The sequence below is a fragment of the Rutidosis leptorrhynchoides genome, chromosome 2 (genome assembly GCF_046630445.1).
Source record: "Rutidosis leptorrhynchoides isolate AG116_Rl617_1_P2 chromosome 2, CSIRO_AGI_Rlap_v1, whole genome shotgun sequence".
NCBI classification, from domain to species: Eukaryota; Viridiplantae; Streptophyta; class Magnoliopsida; order Asterales; family Asteraceae; genus Rutidosis; species Rutidosis leptorrhynchoides.
In genome coordinates this window covers 526,282,343-526,300,940 of record NC_092334.1, presented here as the reverse complement: position 1 = coordinate 526,300,940, position 18,598 = coordinate 526,282,343, and the positions used below count along the sequence as shown (strand labels likewise).

The 18,598-nt window shown below is 31.1% G+C and overlaps 1 protein-coding gene across 1 annotated transcript; it reads right to left on the bottom strand.

Moving 5' to 3' along the window:
• Positions 1–7,444: 7,444 nt before the first annotated feature.
• LOC139892919 (protein EXPORTIN 1A) lies at positions 7,445–18,175 on the bottom strand. Its single transcript, XM_071876048.1, has 32 exons — positions 17,796–18,175; positions 16,966–17,082; positions 14,230–14,322; positions 14,059–14,130; positions 13,875–13,982; positions 13,708–13,790; positions 13,474–13,612; positions 13,308–13,376; positions 13,148–13,225; positions 12,998–13,060; positions 12,867–12,911; positions 12,650–12,757; positions 12,387–12,485; positions 12,080–12,283; positions 11,940–11,999; positions 11,608–11,718; positions 11,417–11,514; positions 11,192–11,300; positions 10,981–11,046; positions 10,739–10,837; positions 10,570–10,650; positions 10,381–10,470; positions 10,207–10,292; positions 10,005–10,085; positions 9,702–9,884; positions 9,446–9,512; positions 9,218–9,328; positions 8,946–9,053; positions 8,727–8,864; positions 8,331–8,468; positions 8,143–8,247; positions 7,445–7,625 (listed from the first exon to the last, which is right to left on the bottom strand). The coding sequence occupies exons 1-32, from the start codon at positions 17,895–17,897 to the stop codon at positions 7,503–7,505; spliced, it is 3,234 nt and encodes a 1,077-aa protein (XP_071732149.1). The 5' UTR covers positions 17,898–18,175; the 3' UTR covers positions 7,445–7,502.
• Positions 18,176–18,598: the final 423 nt, after the last annotated feature.

The window sequence follows — 18,598 nt, the reverse complement described above, 5'->3', positions numbered from 1 at the left end:
ACCCATGAAGGAGACCAAGGACAAATACAAGGACCAAATCCTATATTCAAAGGATTCAGGTAATTCTGGATCCGTTGAAATCTTTAGAGAATATCTTGCTCCGAAGTCATGTTAAAATCTTGCGGAAAATCTTTCTCCATCAACCGTCGAACTTAGAAATTCCAAAATATCATCATCAATATCTTTGATATTTCTGAGGATATTTTCATAAATATTCTCGTCCGAAATTATATACCTCTTCGTACTTCCTGTGTATCAATATATTGGAAACATTCAATAGAAAATATAGTACCGAAAAGCAGATTATGCGAAACTATGAAGAAAGCCGTGGATAAATCACAAAGAATAAGTTTGACTTCAAAGAATCCAAATAATTCAATGTCTGCTAAAGTCTATAGTGAATAACTTGCTCCTTACTCTAAACCCTTGCAGACAATAGTTTCTATCATCCTCTGATCTTAGATATTCTGAGATATTATCGTACCTTTCATTATAAATATCCTCCATATTTCTGGAGATATTTTTATAACTATTCTTATCTGAAATCATTAATCTTTTCGTGCTATCAGTATTACATCATATAGAAACTGTTAGTTTCTATATTCTGTAAATTTTCAAGCTTAAAATATGAATGTTATTGTAGTAATGATGGGAACTGATGCATGAGTTAGTATAATATAATGACACTTGATCAACGTGATTATATTACAGTAAGTCATGCTGAGTTTCTAAATGAAACGTGATGATTCACAGATCATAACGTCATCATGTGCCATGTTACATAACTCTTTCATCCTACTTAACTCCGTAACAAATCAAGAAAATGTATTCTTGATGGTTCTATCTTCCGTGATGTTGATAAATTTGAAAATCAAATCGTGCTATCACGTTCCTTCATGCTTAAAACATTATAATCATTCGAAACTCTATATCTATAAATTCTGGACCATTATTCGCTTGACTTGAAGTCGGGAAGAGAAAACAAAAGCATAGAGCTTTGAAATATAAGGGAGAATATAAAGTCCGATAACAACACATAAATTACAAACCGTGTATATCAATGTTTATCGCAACATAAAGACACGGGAGAATTAAAAACATTATAATCCCGAGGGCGAAGTAGAAGAAAGCAGATTCCTCTGGTGGAAGTTGGAAAAGGAGAATGATTGTTGCGATAGTAAGGATGAGGACAAGGATCAGAACTGGATTAATCATTTTCAGAATCTTTTGGATGTATGAACTAAGAAAGAAAGTATAAGAATGGTGAGAATAATGGAAAGGAAGAGCTTAATTTATACTGGAAATATCAGACGTAGTAATCGGGGCAGATCACCGTATTTAATTAAAGAGATCTTAATTTCCATAAATCCCGAAGAATCAGATTTTATAGATCTTCAAGATTTTCTTTAAATCCCTTAAATTCCGGAATTCAACCAAGGCAATGTCAAAAGTTAAGACGCGCCTTATTTTCTAAATTCAAACCTGACTACGTCAAAAGTTAAAAACAAATCTTTTTTTCTCATTTCATCCTTTTGTGAATAGCTTCATTCGCACTCTTCGAATAATTGAATTATTTTTATCCATATTACTCAATAATGATAAAACTCAAGTTATCAACTCATATTCGTCAGGAAAACATATTTATTGTTAGCTATGACGACCTCACTCAAATTTCGGGACGAAATTTCTTTAACGGGTAGGTACTGTGATGACCCGGGAATTTCCGACCAAATTTAAACATAATCTTATATGATTCGACTCGATAAGCAAAGTCTATTAAATCGAGTCTCATTATGTTTGAACTATTTCATGATAACATTTGACCTTTAACTATTTCCGACGATTCACGAACCTTTAATTGTAACTAAGAATGTAAATATAAATAATTATATATAAAACTAATTATATTAGTATTAATGAACTATTAAGTAATTTTGTTATTATAAAAGATAACATTTAATAACTAAAGATTTTCATTTTGAATATATATAGTATATTATATATAAATGATTCAAACATATTTTACCAACGTTATCAAAATATTAAATGTACAATGTTATACTTTGTAGTTAATTGTTTAATATACATAATTAATCATCTACTCAACATTTAAAACATGATTTTATATATATGGTAGTATACATATATACATAAATATAACTATATATATATGATTTTATACATAATTATTATATTATGTATATGTAGAAATTTATAATATATCTATGATGAAATAATGTACTATTTTAATAAATATATATAATACTTACATATATAAAACATTTATATTTTTCATAATTACATACATAAGTATAATATAATTAGTATGTAAATAAATATTATAATATATTTATATTAAAATGCATAAATATATAATATTCAGTATATGTTACAATACATATTACATAATTATTAAATATTACATAATAATAGATGATATTAATAAATTAAATTTAAATACAAATATAGTTGTTGTAGTAATGTTATTTGTATCGTCAAATATCAATATTTGTATTCATAATATCACTTTATATCATATAAAGATGAAATTGGATGTATAAATTAGATTATTATTACTAATATTATTATTATCGATAAAATATTAATATTATCATAATTAGTATGGTATTATTATTATTATTATTATTATTATTATTATTATTATTATTATTATTATCATTTTTACAATTATTATTATCATTAATATTATATTTATCATTATTATTAATTTTATTAATATTATTAGATATTAATAGTATTGTTATTATATATTATTATTATTAATTAAAAAAAACAGTAGGGATCTATATTATACGCTTGACCTCTGTATCCTTTATCTCTATTATTATTATTTTTTTGTTTCTTTCCTGCTCCAAACTCGTGAACCTGTGTTGACATTTTCTCCATTTTTTATCAACCGATCTCTATTATTACAAAATGATTATGTATAATTGCAAATCAAATAAAAAGGAAATCCAATGGGATTAAAGAGCACAGCGATATTTTTTTTTTCTTCTTCTCTGCACGCTCCAATTTTTTTTTCTCTTAATTCAATTTCGAATAAAGTTTCAAAATCTAAAAATGCAGAAAGGTTAGAAATCTTTCTTTGAATCTATCTGCAAAATCTCAACTCTCAAATCTTTATATCGATCTTGAATTTTGAAGTCAAAGTTTAGTTTAAAAAAAGTCAACAATTGTTCTTGAGACAAATTCGCGTTCGTGTATATGTTTCTGATCAAATTGACGATTCCAGTAGTTTTTATACATGTTTAGAAAACTATTTCGTGTTATAAACATTATCTATAATGTTATCTATTACGAAATCAATTTTTTTTGTTTTGTTCCAAGAACCGACGCTGCAGTAGGCCTTTAGTGTTTTTTTATTTTATTTTAGAACCCAAATTATTTTTTTTCTGTAATGTTTTGAAGCTTTAAAAGGAACCCTGATTTTTTTTTTTTTTTTTTTTTGGTTATTGATGTTTTGTTGAATCCATGAGACTTGTGGAGAAGAAGAGGAATAGAAGAAAAACAGTTTATATATAAAATTTAAATTCGATATTAGTACAGAGAATCAGAATTGGTGGGATGGTCGAGAGTGTTTGCGTGTGAGCATGTGGTCACGAGATCGAGTCCAGAGGACGGTAGTTTCTTTTTTTTTTTTGAAACTCTTTTCATGTGAGGTAGTTTTCTTTTCTAATTTTATTATTGTTATTATATATTAATTATTATTAGTATTATTATTATTATTGTGATTGTTTTGATTGTTATTGTTATTGTTATTATTAGTATCATACTTGTTATCATATTTGAAAGTATTATAGACATTACTATTATTATTATGATAGGTATTAATAATATTATTATTAGTAATAAACTTATCATTTTAGTATTTTATCATCATTAGGATTATGATTATCATTATTATTATTATGAAGGAAATAAAAATATATTATTATCATCAATATTAGAATTTGTACCGGTTTATAAATAATAGTATCATCAGTACATTTACAATTAATAATATCATATTTATCAGTATCATCATTAATATTTACTAGTATTATTATGATTATCATTTATCATTTTATAAATATTAGAACCCTTATTATTAACATAAGTATGGTATTAGTATTAATATTATTTTAGAGTTATTATTATTAGTATCATTAACAGTTATCATTTTCATTTTTTTTGCTATTAGTATTATCATTATTAATAAAATTATTATTATTATTAGTAAATCATTATTATCTAAATTATTATTTTAACAAATAAATCTTTTGTACACTATATATATACTTATGGTATATACTAGGATTGTATTAATAATTCACATAACAAACTAATAAAATTTCATAAATACAATACTAACCACAAATATATGTATATAAATATATTAATGTCACTATTTATATAAACGTAAATCATTATAGATATATATACATAAAATCGATATATATATATATATAATATAACTTAAAATATAATATAAGTATACGTTTTAAAATAAAGGTTAGAATAAATTCTACAAAACTATAATATATAAATAATACATATTAATAAATGAAATTTTGTAACTTACATTATACGTATTAATATATACACAATTGATATAGGTTCGTGAATCCGAGGCCAACCCTGCATTGTTCAATGACGTCATATGTATTTTTACTACAAAATACAGTATCGTGAGTTTCATTTGCCTTTTTACCCTTTATATTTTTGGGCTGAGAATACATGCGCAACTTTTATAACTGTTTTACGAAATTGACACAAGTACGTGAAACTACATTCTATGGTTGGATTATCGAAGTCGAATATGCCCCTTTTTATTAAGTCTGGTAATCTAAGAATTAGGGAACAGACACCCTAATTGACGCGAATCCTAAAGATAGATCTATCGGGCCCAACAAGCCCCATCTAAAGTACCGGATGTTTTAGTACTTCGAAATTTATATCATGTCCGAAGGAGGATCCCGGAATGATGGGGATATTCTTATATATGCATATTGTTAATGTCGGTTACCAGGTGTTCAATCCATATGAATGATATTTTTGTCTCTATGCATGGGACGTATGTTTATGAGAAATGGAAATCTGAAATCTTGTGGTCTATTAAAATGATGGAAACGATTGTTTAAGTTAAACTAATGAACTCACCAACCTTTTGGTTGACACTTTAAAGCATGTTTATTCTCAGGTACGAAAGAAATCTTCCGCTGTGTATTTGCTCATTTTATAGATATTACTTGGAGTCATTCATGGCATATTTCAAAAGACGTTGCATTCGAGTCGTCGAGTTCATCAAGATTATTATCAAGTCAATTATAGTTGGATATATTATGAAATGGTATGCATGCCTGTCAACTTTCGATGTAATGAAAGTTTGTCTTTTCAAAAACGAATGCAATGTTTGTAAAATGTATCATATAGAGGTCAAGTATCTCGCGATGTAATCAACTGTTGTGAATCGTTTATAATCGATATGGACTTCGTCCGGATGGATTAGGACGGGTCTTCACACGTGAGTTAGGGGTGTGAGTTGTTTTTTGTACTTTTTTGATGACTAGGACGTGTGGGTTATTTGTGTATAGTAGTGGTGGTGTAGGTTGGTGGTGTGGGTGGGTTAGTGGAATGCTGATATGACATTTTTTTTTTTTAGTTTTTGTGTATTTTTGTGTTTTATTTAATTGTTTTATATTATTATTTTTATTTTTATTATATTTATATTTTAAAAATATTTATTAATTACAACGTCGCTTGAAGTTTTTTTCCGGATACACTGGTGAATCCACAAAATAATCATTGAATAACCTCTCAGCCGCCCTTTCACGATCCATTAGAATATAAACCCGGGTTCGAGGGACTCGCGAACTACTAGCTTCTCCCTCCACTTCTTCTTCCGCCAAACTACTAACAAAACTAAAAAAAATTCATCATCTGAATCGTAGTGTATGTAAGTAGAAAAGAAAAATAAGATTGAAAGAAAGAATTGTTAGGAAATAAGATTTGTTATAGAATAAGTAAAATAAATGTGTATATATAGGATAAATAATATAGGATTAAATTTTTTTTTTTTTTTTAATTTCTAACGGTTAGGTTTTTAAACCCAACCAAATCGCGACAAGTGGCATATTATCTCACACAATGCCGTTGTGAAGGCCGTTGCAGAGCCACGCGCAGACAACCATTTTGGTCATCCAACGCCTCGATACAAGTAGGAATGGCAATGGATCGGATATGGATCGGGTGACGCCATATCCATATCCATATCCATATCCATATCCATTTAGATTTTTCTCATCCATATCCATATCCATATCCATTTAATTTTAGTTCATCCATCCATATCCATATCCAGTGGATTAAGCGGGTTAATGGATATCTATTGGATGTTCAAAAAACGTTATAATATTTCCTAGTATGTAATAAAAACAAAACGTAATATACAACGTGTATTCTTTGTCGAAAATATAACATTAATTGTTAAATTTACCATCACACATACACTACGATAAATTAAATGTGTGATATGTATGTTCTTTTATTAAATGTACGTGTTTAGTCATAATATATCATAATTAAATAGTTATATGGTAGCAAGTAAAATGTTTTTGCAATGGTAAATGCATTTGTAATAGTATAAGTGTTTGCATATATCTATATTTATGTATTTATATATGTATTTCGGGTGATAATGGATATATCCATGGATGAAAATTTTCATCCGTATCCATATCCATATCCATTTAAGTTCATCCATATCCGTATCCATATCCATCACGAAACGGGTGGATCGGATAGATATCCGCTAGATCGGGTGACCATTGCCATCCCTAGATACAAGGGAGAGGTGGCGTTGCTCCATGCCACATAGGCGGCGCCGCCGTGGCCACACCACCGATGCAAGCCGTCTTATATTGCAATTTCAATATTCCATTAGTGAAGCCCAATCACCCACACACATGTTGGCTTATATCATTTGGTACTTCGTTCAAAGCAAACTTATGACAGTTTCAAACTAGACGATTCAACTTGGAAGCCACCGGTCAAAGTCAAAAAATTTACATTTCTTGAAAAATAAACAGTATAAAACCAAAATAAGACAAGATGTTCTCAACCAATACTAATCATTCACCAATACATTTAGAAATGATTCCCATACATTACAAGTAATTGGAAACACAAACATCTTCTCATCAACTAATTTGTTTATGATCAACCAACCAATCCCTATATGTTTCTATATTACTGCAAACTAGTGCTAATACTGCTTTTAACGCCCTACATCACCGAGCCCATCTAGAGAAAAAATTGAGCTAAAATTTGCACCAGAAGCAAACCATGTTAAGTTTTTTCTTCTTTTGAAAAACGATAATGAAAGTACAATCACCACAAATGTAGGGTAGCAGAATCAAACTGCCCACCACATAACAATTAAGCAACAAAAGAGAAAACCACCAATGAGAATTAGCTATAAACTGCATATATTAATTAGCCTTCTATGAGTCAACCATCTCGTCTTGAATCTCGTTGGGTGCGATAAGTCCAGGAATGCTAAGCATTCGTTGTCTTTCTCTCTCTTTTTGTATAGCTGCTTCTTCTGCATATAGATCCTTGTTGTCCTACATAAAATGCAATTAAATTATTATAACACATTGAAAAACTTTGCACATATTATATACACAAATATATCCTTGTGTTCCAAGATAACCCGATATACATTTGAATTTGTACAAGGCGTAAAATGAGCTGGTGGGGTCGGGTCAGGCAGCCTCATCAAACTCTTTAGTCCTTAAAATATTTTATGCTGTTGATATTAGTTTTATCTCAATCTTAATGAAGGTGATGTAGCAGGTTACAAAAGTTTCAACCTATTTGACCACAACAACCTAATATAGCTGTATGACTCGTTAAATATAAAGTGCCATCCAAACCAGCCCATTTCAATATACAGGGTTGAAATCACAACCTCTTTGTTTTTATGCTGAGATCAAATAAAGTCCAAGTTATAGTAATGAAACCAATATAGTATCAAAAGATATCAGCAAAACACAATCAATAAGATAAATAACCAATGAGAATGTGAGAAAATAGAACAAGAATCTTCCTTTAAAATTAACATAGCGTTTCAGCACTTACCTGTGCCGAAAACTCTTTGGACTGCACGAGAAAGTCCCGTATGTGGTTTTTGAATGTAGAAAGATCCGCTCTTGACTCAAAAAGACCGTTCACAAATTTCGTAACCTGAAATAACATATCAGTTAAATGGGTCTCACAACTGCAACAAAAAAAAAAGCAGATGCATGGAATTTAAGTTCACCATATACCTCAGATGCAGGAATGTTGGGGAAAGAGGCACCGAGAAGCTTAATAGTATACTCTCTAACAAACATTCCATTGTTAGGATATGGATATTGAACAGTTGATGCATCCCATAACGGCTCAGTCAATGAACCAGATTCAACCTAAAATTGTCAACATAAGTAGTTAACCGTAATAAGTCAAAATGGGTTTGGGTCGAAAACAAGTAATTCAGGTGCAGGTTGGGCCAGCCAAACTATGTTTATAATGTCTATAGTTTTTCATTACCAATCAGTGTCACATATGAATGCAAGATTATATTAGATTGTTAACTCAAAAATAATCTTATGTATGTTATATTAGTTTAGCCCAAACACACCCATAATATACTTGAACAAAAAACCGGAAATGCAACAGCATACCAAGCAGAATAAATGCTGTAGTACTAACACGTGCAACTTGAATCCCGGTTTATGGAATGTGTCGGTCAACACAGCGAATATCTCTTGCACGATCAGCACAAAATAAGACCGGTAGAATTGGTTACAGAACTCAGAATTCTACAAAAAAGGAATAACATAAGATCAAAAAATGTACACAAAGTAAACAAAGAGAGGACCCGTATTTCTCACATGTCGTACCTGAAAATTCTTAAGCATCTCCAGTAAAAGATTAAGCCCAGTTTCTGCAATGTTTCTCTCAGTGTGTCGAAATGCCCACATAACAGAATCCATTACAAGCTTTAGTTGCTGATAAACAAACAAGAAAAGGCATAATTACTACAATTACATGAGACACGTGAAATGTTAAGCGAAAGCAGCTAACTTGAGGTGTGATTTAAAACATGCATGAAAAATCAAGGTTAAGAACGGTTAGCAAAATGATTATGATAAAAAAGCGTATGAGAACAAACCTCGGGTGACAGCAAGATTAAAGCTTGAAAACAGTATGTAGCAATGGCCCGAAGTAATGAAAAAAACTTGAGTCTGTGCTCAGGGTAATCTTCAAAATTCTTGGTTATCATCTATTAAAAATAGTAGTAGCATGTTAAAACAAGTCATAGATAATTATAGCAACCAGAAGATACAAAATGATGTCACACTGCTCGTCTAATTCAACAAATTAGAATAAAATGTATAACCTCCAAAGTACACTGGAAAACCACTTCAAATATCCGAGGAACATCGTCAATCATTGCACCCTTGTACCTATACATTCATTATGCAATGCAATTTAATCAGTCTGTTTTCATATCAAAGTTGTAAATAAAATATGCTGCAATCTTTAACAATGTTATAATTGAAGAATTAATGAAAGAGTGTTTGTGTGGGTCAGCCCGCCTGGATTCCACCAAATCAGTTTTGACCCATTATGAGTGTTGCCAAGAAAGAACATACTTATTTATGATTGTGGCGAACAGAGACAGAACTTCGGATTCTCTAGCATCGGGCAGATTCCGAGCATAGTCACCGAGCACGGGATCCATCATCGGTGGCACAAATTGTTTTCCAATCTGAGGTTGATCTTCAGCCTTATCCAAAAACGTCTCGATAAGCTTAAGGGTTTCTCTCTTCACTGATCTGTTATGACAACATATATCATTACAATAATTCTTCATTATATATCTTTAATTTAAAGACATCTACAAAAAAAAAAAAAAATAAATAAAAAAAAAAAAAATAAAAAAAATATTAGATTACCTCAGAAGCTTCACGTAAGAAGTCCTAGAAGCATACAGCCCCCCTTCAGCAATGCCAGATGATATAAGTTCACTGTACATTCTGTAATTGCATTTTATAAAATATAAAGTGTTACCTATTAGACAAGAAGGTTAGAAAAATAGTATGGCCAAAGTAAATAATCCGGAAGATTTTATGGATCTAATTAAGTTGAGCAGCATACTTGTAAACATTAAGCATGTCCAGGAAAATTAGAGTTATTTGTGGTAAGAAATGAGTTCCAAGTGCAGTGGCAGCACTTGTATTTGTCTGCAAACAATGAATAATGCACGAACAGATTAGATAAATAACTATATATAAAAGCCAATCAAAAATTATATGTAGAACAAACACAAACCTGCAATATGTTCAGCACAGTCCTAATAACGTCTTGATCCTTCAAAAAATCAACATTGCCACGTGCATGTCCTATAATCTCGGCCCATTTCTGCATGAATGAGAATAATCGTAAGCTGCTATAAGCCTATAATCGAGTAGTTATTAACTCTGTATCAAATATTAGTAATTTTTCTTAACAAAATCTAGCCTGATTGGGAAGATTCATCAGCCTCTGCAGATACTCGTCCCGTTTTGATGCCTCTGACTCTGCTTGAATCATATGACCAACCTACCGAACGAAAATACAGCAACAAATTGTTCAAATCACCAATGTCAGTAAAAAACTGTTGTAAAAAAACGAGAGACTTGAGACGTACAGATTCATAAAATGAATGTATCTGGTGGGGCTCAAGGTCAGCAATAGTGGTTGGAAGAGTTGTAAGAAGTTCCGAGACGAATGGCTCATTCTCTCCAACCTGTAAAAAGATAAAAGTTAAACCAGTTAAAATCATCATGTATTAATAAGCAGATTAAAAAAAAGTAACATATAATGTTCGTCATGTATTTGCAAGAAGATTAAAGAGAAAAAGGAGTTGTAATTAAAAAAATAGTATATTGCCTGCACAATGACAAACTTGCGCTTGCATTTCTGTACAATCTTCAAAAAGGTGTCACAAGCCATATCCTGAAATCATAAATTTTAGCCGTCAATTAAACTCATGGTTACGACAAAATATAATCCTCTAATATTCAGAAGCTCATATATATTCAAGAAACTAAAATGCACAAACACCTAAAGTACGCAAATGAGTCTTGATATGATATATAACCTGAACTCCTGGGTGTGTTTCATGCATGAACTCGAACAGCTTGTTAACGACAGTTTTCAAAAATTTCCAATGGGCCCGCAAAAATCTTGGATATTGTCCAACAACATACCTGGCAGCAGACAAAAGAATACAGCTTAAGCGCAATGTCAAACTCGTAGTCGCATAATCCATCCTTAAACCGTTGAAAAACATAGGAAAAAGATAAAGTAGAGCAAACAAACATACATGATATTACTCGCGATAACAGCTTTATTGTCCTTCCCTTTTGTTATTTCACAGAGGTTTAATAGATCACGAATAACCATAACAAGAAATCTGTTCTCCTGCCAAATAAATAAAAAGGTAAAATTTATTTAAACGGTATATGGGATCTTAGATTAAAAGACATGGCCCACCAAACAAGCAAGATGATATACCTGGTCTTCCATCATGGAGCCCGAGATTGATCCTATTGCCCAACAGAGGGTGTTCAAGTTATTCCATGTCCAATCCTCACCGTTTAATTGTTTGCTCAGTTTCTTCAGCATCTGATAACGCCCAAAACAATATAATAAAACATCATGATATTGCAATTTGAGAGTTACAAATGTAGGTGCAACAATGTGCAGTGCTTATGCAAATAACATACAAACTTGCTACAAAACTTAATACAAAATGTTACAAAAAATAAGAACTCTATGATCATACATTCACAACATCAATATGTATGTAAAGATACACAAATACCAGAAACTGAAAGCATCCATACCTGTTTTTCAGTATCATCGTGATCAAGATGTGCCAAGTAGATAAGTGTTTCTCTCATAATCTGCAAAAGAGATAGTTTTCTTAAGCAATAAAGAATAAACAAAAAAAAAATGTCAAAGATTTAACTAAACAAACAATTACCTTATACTGAACAAGAACATCATTATCCTTTAAGGTTTCACGAACTATATTCCCGTTCTCATCTTCCACAATAAGAACTTCTTCAGGCTTTGCCATGCGAGATATCATTAGTAACCGTAATTTTGACATGGGTACAGCATAAAGTTGTCGCCTTTGCAACAATTGTGTACTAAGACCATCAACCATACCAGGAATTGATGCCATCTGCATTACCAGATAACACTTAATAGGTGGGAAAAGGCAATATTCCAAAGATCTGTGTACTATATTAGTGAGCAATTAAAAACATTATAAAAAAATGTTCCACCTGCAATCCCATCATGTTTGCAGTTGCTGTAGGATTATCAATACTGTGATTCGCTTCAAAAAGCTCCGTCACTAGAGAATTCCAGTAGTCCAAGCAAACCTGTTGAAAAGAAAAATGGAAGAACAAAGGATGTATATTGCATACTATGATTATGACAACATCTATCTTCTAATCTAACTGTTACTAAAAAAGAGACTGAAATTTGATAGTATATAGATCATAGATCATAGATATAAGTTGTGAGCATTAAATGAAAGAAGTACCTTGAAAACCTCTGTATCATCAACATATGAAATGTTTATTAGATACTCAAGGCCAATCAGAAGTGCATTGACGTTTTCTTGTGTGGATTCCAGTACACGAATATGAAACTGCATGTGGAATCACTAAATCAAATGCTAGTAAACACTAACCAATAACAGGCAAAAAAAAGGGACAGAAGTAGTTGATAGTAATATCATGCTCCAAACAAGAACTTGCCTTGTAAAAAGAAGTGAAAAACAAAGCCAGATTCTGAATAAAAGCCTGAAAGTTACAAATTGACAATTCTTAGTTGGCTTAGATACATACAGAACATGACAACGACTTTCAGATAGAACGAGAGTATCTACCTGTTCCTCACTAGAGCCATTTGCATATGCATTGGGTATATTCGTAGTTGTTGGAAGAACTGTCTAAACAAAATAAATATACCATGAGATAAAATAAACAAGGCCCACATAACTCAAAAAAACATGCATTTCTTAAAAAGTTGCAGATACCTGCAATTGGACCATTAATATGTTATACATGTTGACATATTGCACGTTGTAATAATCACCAAAGTTTAAGGATGCAACCTGGCCAATCAAGAAAGAAACATGTTGGTTGCATACATAAATAATAAAATCATCCAAAACAAGTATTAAAGAAAAGTATTACCTCTGTCAAACACTGAAGGGTAAGATTACGATATGAAGCCACGGGAAAAAATTTAAGGAGTGTTTCCAGCTGTAAAATATATAGTAACATGTTGTAATTCCAAAATAATAAACCAATAATATAATATTTTACAAAATTAAGGTTCTGATGAGAAGAATATACACACCAGTGGAGACTCGAAAATATAGCCTAAAGGAATCCACGAAAGGAAAGCATGCAATGTGGCTAAAGTAGCCCTGATAAGCTCGGTTCTTTGAGATGCTGATAGTACGTATAAGCATAACTCATGAATGAGTTGAAATTCACTGTATCAAAAAAAAAAAACAAATCTTTATTAAATATAACGCATCAATGTGTAATGTAGAAACAAAATGAAACACCTAAACAAAGTCAAAAGTACCTGTTCAAAGATTGTTTCAGCTCTTTTATCTTTTGTTGGGTCATTTCACCCCTCGAGAAATCAAATACCTCTTCACTTAAAAGCTGGAAAATGTCATTTTGTATTTAATCATGTATACTAAAAGAGAGAAATAAATCAATAAGAGACTTATCAATTGTCAGACGTACTTTTAGTATAGCCATGCAGTTCTCACAAATTGTCTCGCTAGTTTTTGCTGCTGTAACCAGATCGGGAATGAAACTACGCCACCTGGCAGGCCACTCATGCTTCAAAATCTGCAATTTCATTCATAAGTCAACCATTCAAGTCAAAGTATAGCACAATGCACGAGATGAGAGCACCATGACTCACCTGGACCAGTATAATGTTAAGTTTATTAACATACAGCCTTTCTTGGCGGAAAGAAGCCTCATTACTTGAAAGCTGAACAAGATAGATTTTCATAATTAGATTTAATGTGATAGTAAGACGAGAACAAATTAATTAAACAAAAATTAATTACAGAAACTACATCGTTCGCACCTTTACGATAACATCTGATATGTAATTTTTCATTCCATCACGTTGTTCGACTGGCAATACATTCCACCTGTATTTGATGACACCTTCAAGAACCTGTACACGGAAAAAAAATCACATTAAATCAGCGTGTTAAAGTGGAATGGGGGAATATATATATATATATATATATATATATAGGGGCAGGATCAATGGGGAAGTAACCAATCGGGGGGAAGCAAAATTTTTTTTTTTTTTTTTCGTTTTTTTTGAATTTTTTTTTTTCCGGCATCAAGATCACACGAAAATATGAACATTTAGAAGAGACACTTCGTGATGAATGTTATTATTTAGGCGGGAAAACGATCGACAAAAATAACATTCAAGATAATATTGTTCGTGAAGAATATGAACGTTTTTTTTTCATGTTTTGTGAAGTAAAATTTAGCCCGATTTAGAGTTTAGGGTTTAGGGTTTAGTGTTTGGTGTTTTGGGTTTATTCCATAAACCCAAAACACCAAACACCAAACCCTAAACCCTAAACCCTAAACTCTAAACCGTTCGTGTTAAAAACTCAATCTAAATCCTAAATCTAAACCCTAAATCTAAACCCTAAACCCTAAATTTCTAAACCCTAATATCTAAACCCTATAAACCCTAATATCTAAACCCTAATATCTAAACCCCAATAGCTAAAACCTCAAAATACGCTCGAAAAACACGATAATTGTTATATATTACTTCTTCGAGCGTTTTCCCGCCAAAATAAAAATATTTATCACAAAGTGTCTACTAAATGTTCATATTTTCATCTCATCTATAATGTTCGTGAACAAAGTTTTTCCAAAAAACGAAAAAAAAAAAAAGTTTGTGCTTCCCCCCGCTTCCCCCCGAATGGTTACTTCCCTCTTGATCCTACCACTATATATATATATATATATATATATATATATATATATATATATATAATGCTAGATATATAAAAATTATTATAGTTCCAAGCACGAAACAAAAATAATTGATCTAGATAATAAAACTTTCATCATTCATTTCATTATGGTATATAAATAAAATTAGATTAGGAGAAGTAAAACGAAGATTGTACATGAATGCTAAGTATCTCTAGCACTAAAAAACATTTCCTTACCTTTTCAAAACAGACTCAAAAAGAGGAATGTCTAAACTACCCTTCACTGGTTAATAATTATACTCCCTAGAAGGTAAATATTATTTTACAAAACTTTGTCATTTTCTAACATTTATATACATACCAAGTCCTTAATTACAACTACTCAGTTACCACATCCAATAATTACAAATTATTTATAGCATTGATCAATAAGTACCAAGAATATAAAGAGCTAAAAAATTAGATAATGTAACCCGAATCCGCAAAATTCAATTTGGTTTATATAAATATATATAATGGGACTTGAGAGAATAAGTACCCCACTACTTTGCATGAGTATTCAACTAGTTTAACATGTAAAGGATTGAGGTTCTCGTTAACATATAATATAAAACTAATTATCCAAATATGAAGGTAAAAAGTTCATAAATCTTGTGCTTCATACGGTGCACTTCACGATTCTACTATCAATATTCGTTTTCTAGACTCACACTTGCATTTCATGATTCAACTTCTGCGATTCACTTGAGGTATTTAATTATTATAAAACAATTTCACTTGAGGTATTCAATTGTACAAGAAGAAGATCGCTAATTTGTCAAATAACATTATAATTATTGTAATGAAATTCAAATTGGTTGCAGGGCTTTCTCTAAGGGTGTGCAAGGTGGTCGACGGCCAGGGCCTCGAGTTTATAGGGGCTTCAAAAAGTGGATACATATGTACATGCATATGCATATACATACACATACACACAAAATACATATAATTTAATATATAATTTGAATTTGAATGTTAATTGAAAGATAAAAGGAAATAGGTCAAACCACGTAGTCAATTGTGCCAAACAAGTTGACTTTATGTGCTACAGGTTACCCTTCTATGATAGGCCGCATTTATGGTTTTATGTCCAGGGTCTCGATAAACCTAGAGACGGCAATCAAATATATAGGTCCCCTCCTACAATACAACAGTGAATTTTGTCTCATAGCCACTAAGCTAATAGAGTAACTGAGATCAATATAATAATCTATAGCTTTTAATTCTTGAATGATGAAGTAAAACATCTAACAAATTTTTTGATTAGGTATGAAATTTTATTATAAATTAGTTAATACATTTAGTCAATTAAAACTTATAACATTGTAAGAAATTTTTTAACTATTCATTGAATAGTAGTATTCTTCATTTAGCCCTGCTAAATGTAAGAGTTTTCAACTCCAATATCCCCTTAGACCATCAAGAGTTATTAATAAAAAAAACAGAAGTATAATAACACCAAATACTGAACTTCGCAGCATTACTTTGGATAACAAATAGTCATATCCCAATTTATTGGATTTGTCATGAGAAGTCAGATTATGATAATACAAAACGTATAGCTTGACCAAGCTACAAAACTACTGAATTAAATCCAAACGTGAATGAACCCTGTCTGCAACTAAACGCATTTTAAGTTAAAAACAAGCAAATCACATTCTAAGGCATGAAAACCAATTTTCTGCAATGTTTAACTAATATGTGAATCCGCCCATTCTGAATTAACCATATAAAACCCTTTCTTTATGTTTATATACAAAATAATGTTAACAATTAGTTATTAGTGGGTGACAAAAGATAGAAATACCAACCTGTAAAGCAAAGAACTTGGTATTCAAGTTCTGTGTGTTTGAAAGAATGTGAACCACTTGAAGCCACATGTCTGGATTATTTTGCAATTCCCGCAGTATTTGATCAGCAGCGGTCCTCTGTATTGTCAAAAGATGCTCATGAGCAACGTTACTATATAACTAAATCAGTAAGATTAACTAGTACAAATGGACTCCCATAGAACTCATATCCTAATGCATACTCCCTCACTTAAATTTTACCAACACGACGCTGCTCAAGTGATACTATATCTCCGATAAACATAAATCAATTATTCAATTATATACAGAAAAAAGAATCCAATGAAACTTTAAAAGTACAGGACGCTTAGTGATAGCAATCGTAATTATTATACAACACAAGAGGAAACCGGGTTACAAAAAAAAACGCTCATTATAAGGCAGTGTCTTCGAATTATTAATGATCTTAAAGATAGCCACGGAAACGCAAATCTTAAAAAAATGTAATTTCTTAGAAAATTTATTATTTCTTAAGCCACTACACTTATTTCTTAAGCAATACCTACTATTTGTACTACAAGCAATAACCATAATACATAACTACTGTCTATTCATCCTTGCAATCAAAGATTAACTAATCAAATAACATCCAATTAAACCCACAAAACCTAAAAAAAAACCTAAATTTATTCCCAGTAACAATATTGAAATAGGCAATGCATACACATACAGCTATAGATATACAAGTGATACACATACATAAAATTACATATACACACATTAATGAATAGGTATATGTATTTGTGTAAAGAAAGGTAGTCCGTATAATGAATAGGTACAAAAGTAAAAACCTCTTGTTTAGATCCAGTGCCATAAAAAGCAGCAACAGTAGCATCAAGTACACCAACATCAATCGGCTGACTTAAATCCCTAAGCTTCTCCGCCGCCATCATCGTACAGCAATTTATGATATAAACCCTAGTTTAAAACCCACAGGGTTGAAAAAAACCCTAAAATGAAAAAATTGATGAATGGAGAGAAAAAGACAGCTTCAGATTGAAGCAATAGGAAGTATAAAGAGGGAGAAAGGGAAAAAATTGAAACTTTGAAACTGGTGATATGAGTTTTCCCTCTTTTTTTATACTATATATGCGATGCGATATGATATTTATACGGTACGAATTTCAGTATGTTACGAGGGTTTTGAATGTGTGTGTGAAGTTAAAAAGAAAGGGGGATGACTGAGCGACTGAACAAATGTGGAGTAGCAAATAGCAATATCCCCTTTTTATTTTTTTCCTCTTAATAGAGTACAAACTAGTTATGGAGCACTCGCTTCGCGCCGGAGGCTCCGTTTTAAATGCGAGTTAAAAAAAAAGTCTTGATCTATTTTGTAAAAAAGAATTTTTTTCGACATAACATTGAAGGGTTGTTCCTTTTGTGAAAGTTGCTTCTTTTAGCGTTCGGGTTTTATTTTTTTTAAAAAAAAAAGTTAGTAAAGTGGGGGTTCGATTTGTATTTTAATAAAAGTTAGTGGGTTAAGTTTGTGAAATTTGAAAAAAATTTACGTATAAAGTGGGGGTTCGATTGTATTTTAATAAAAGTTAGGGGGTTATGTTTGTGAAAATTGAATATTAGTAAAAAAAAAGTTAGT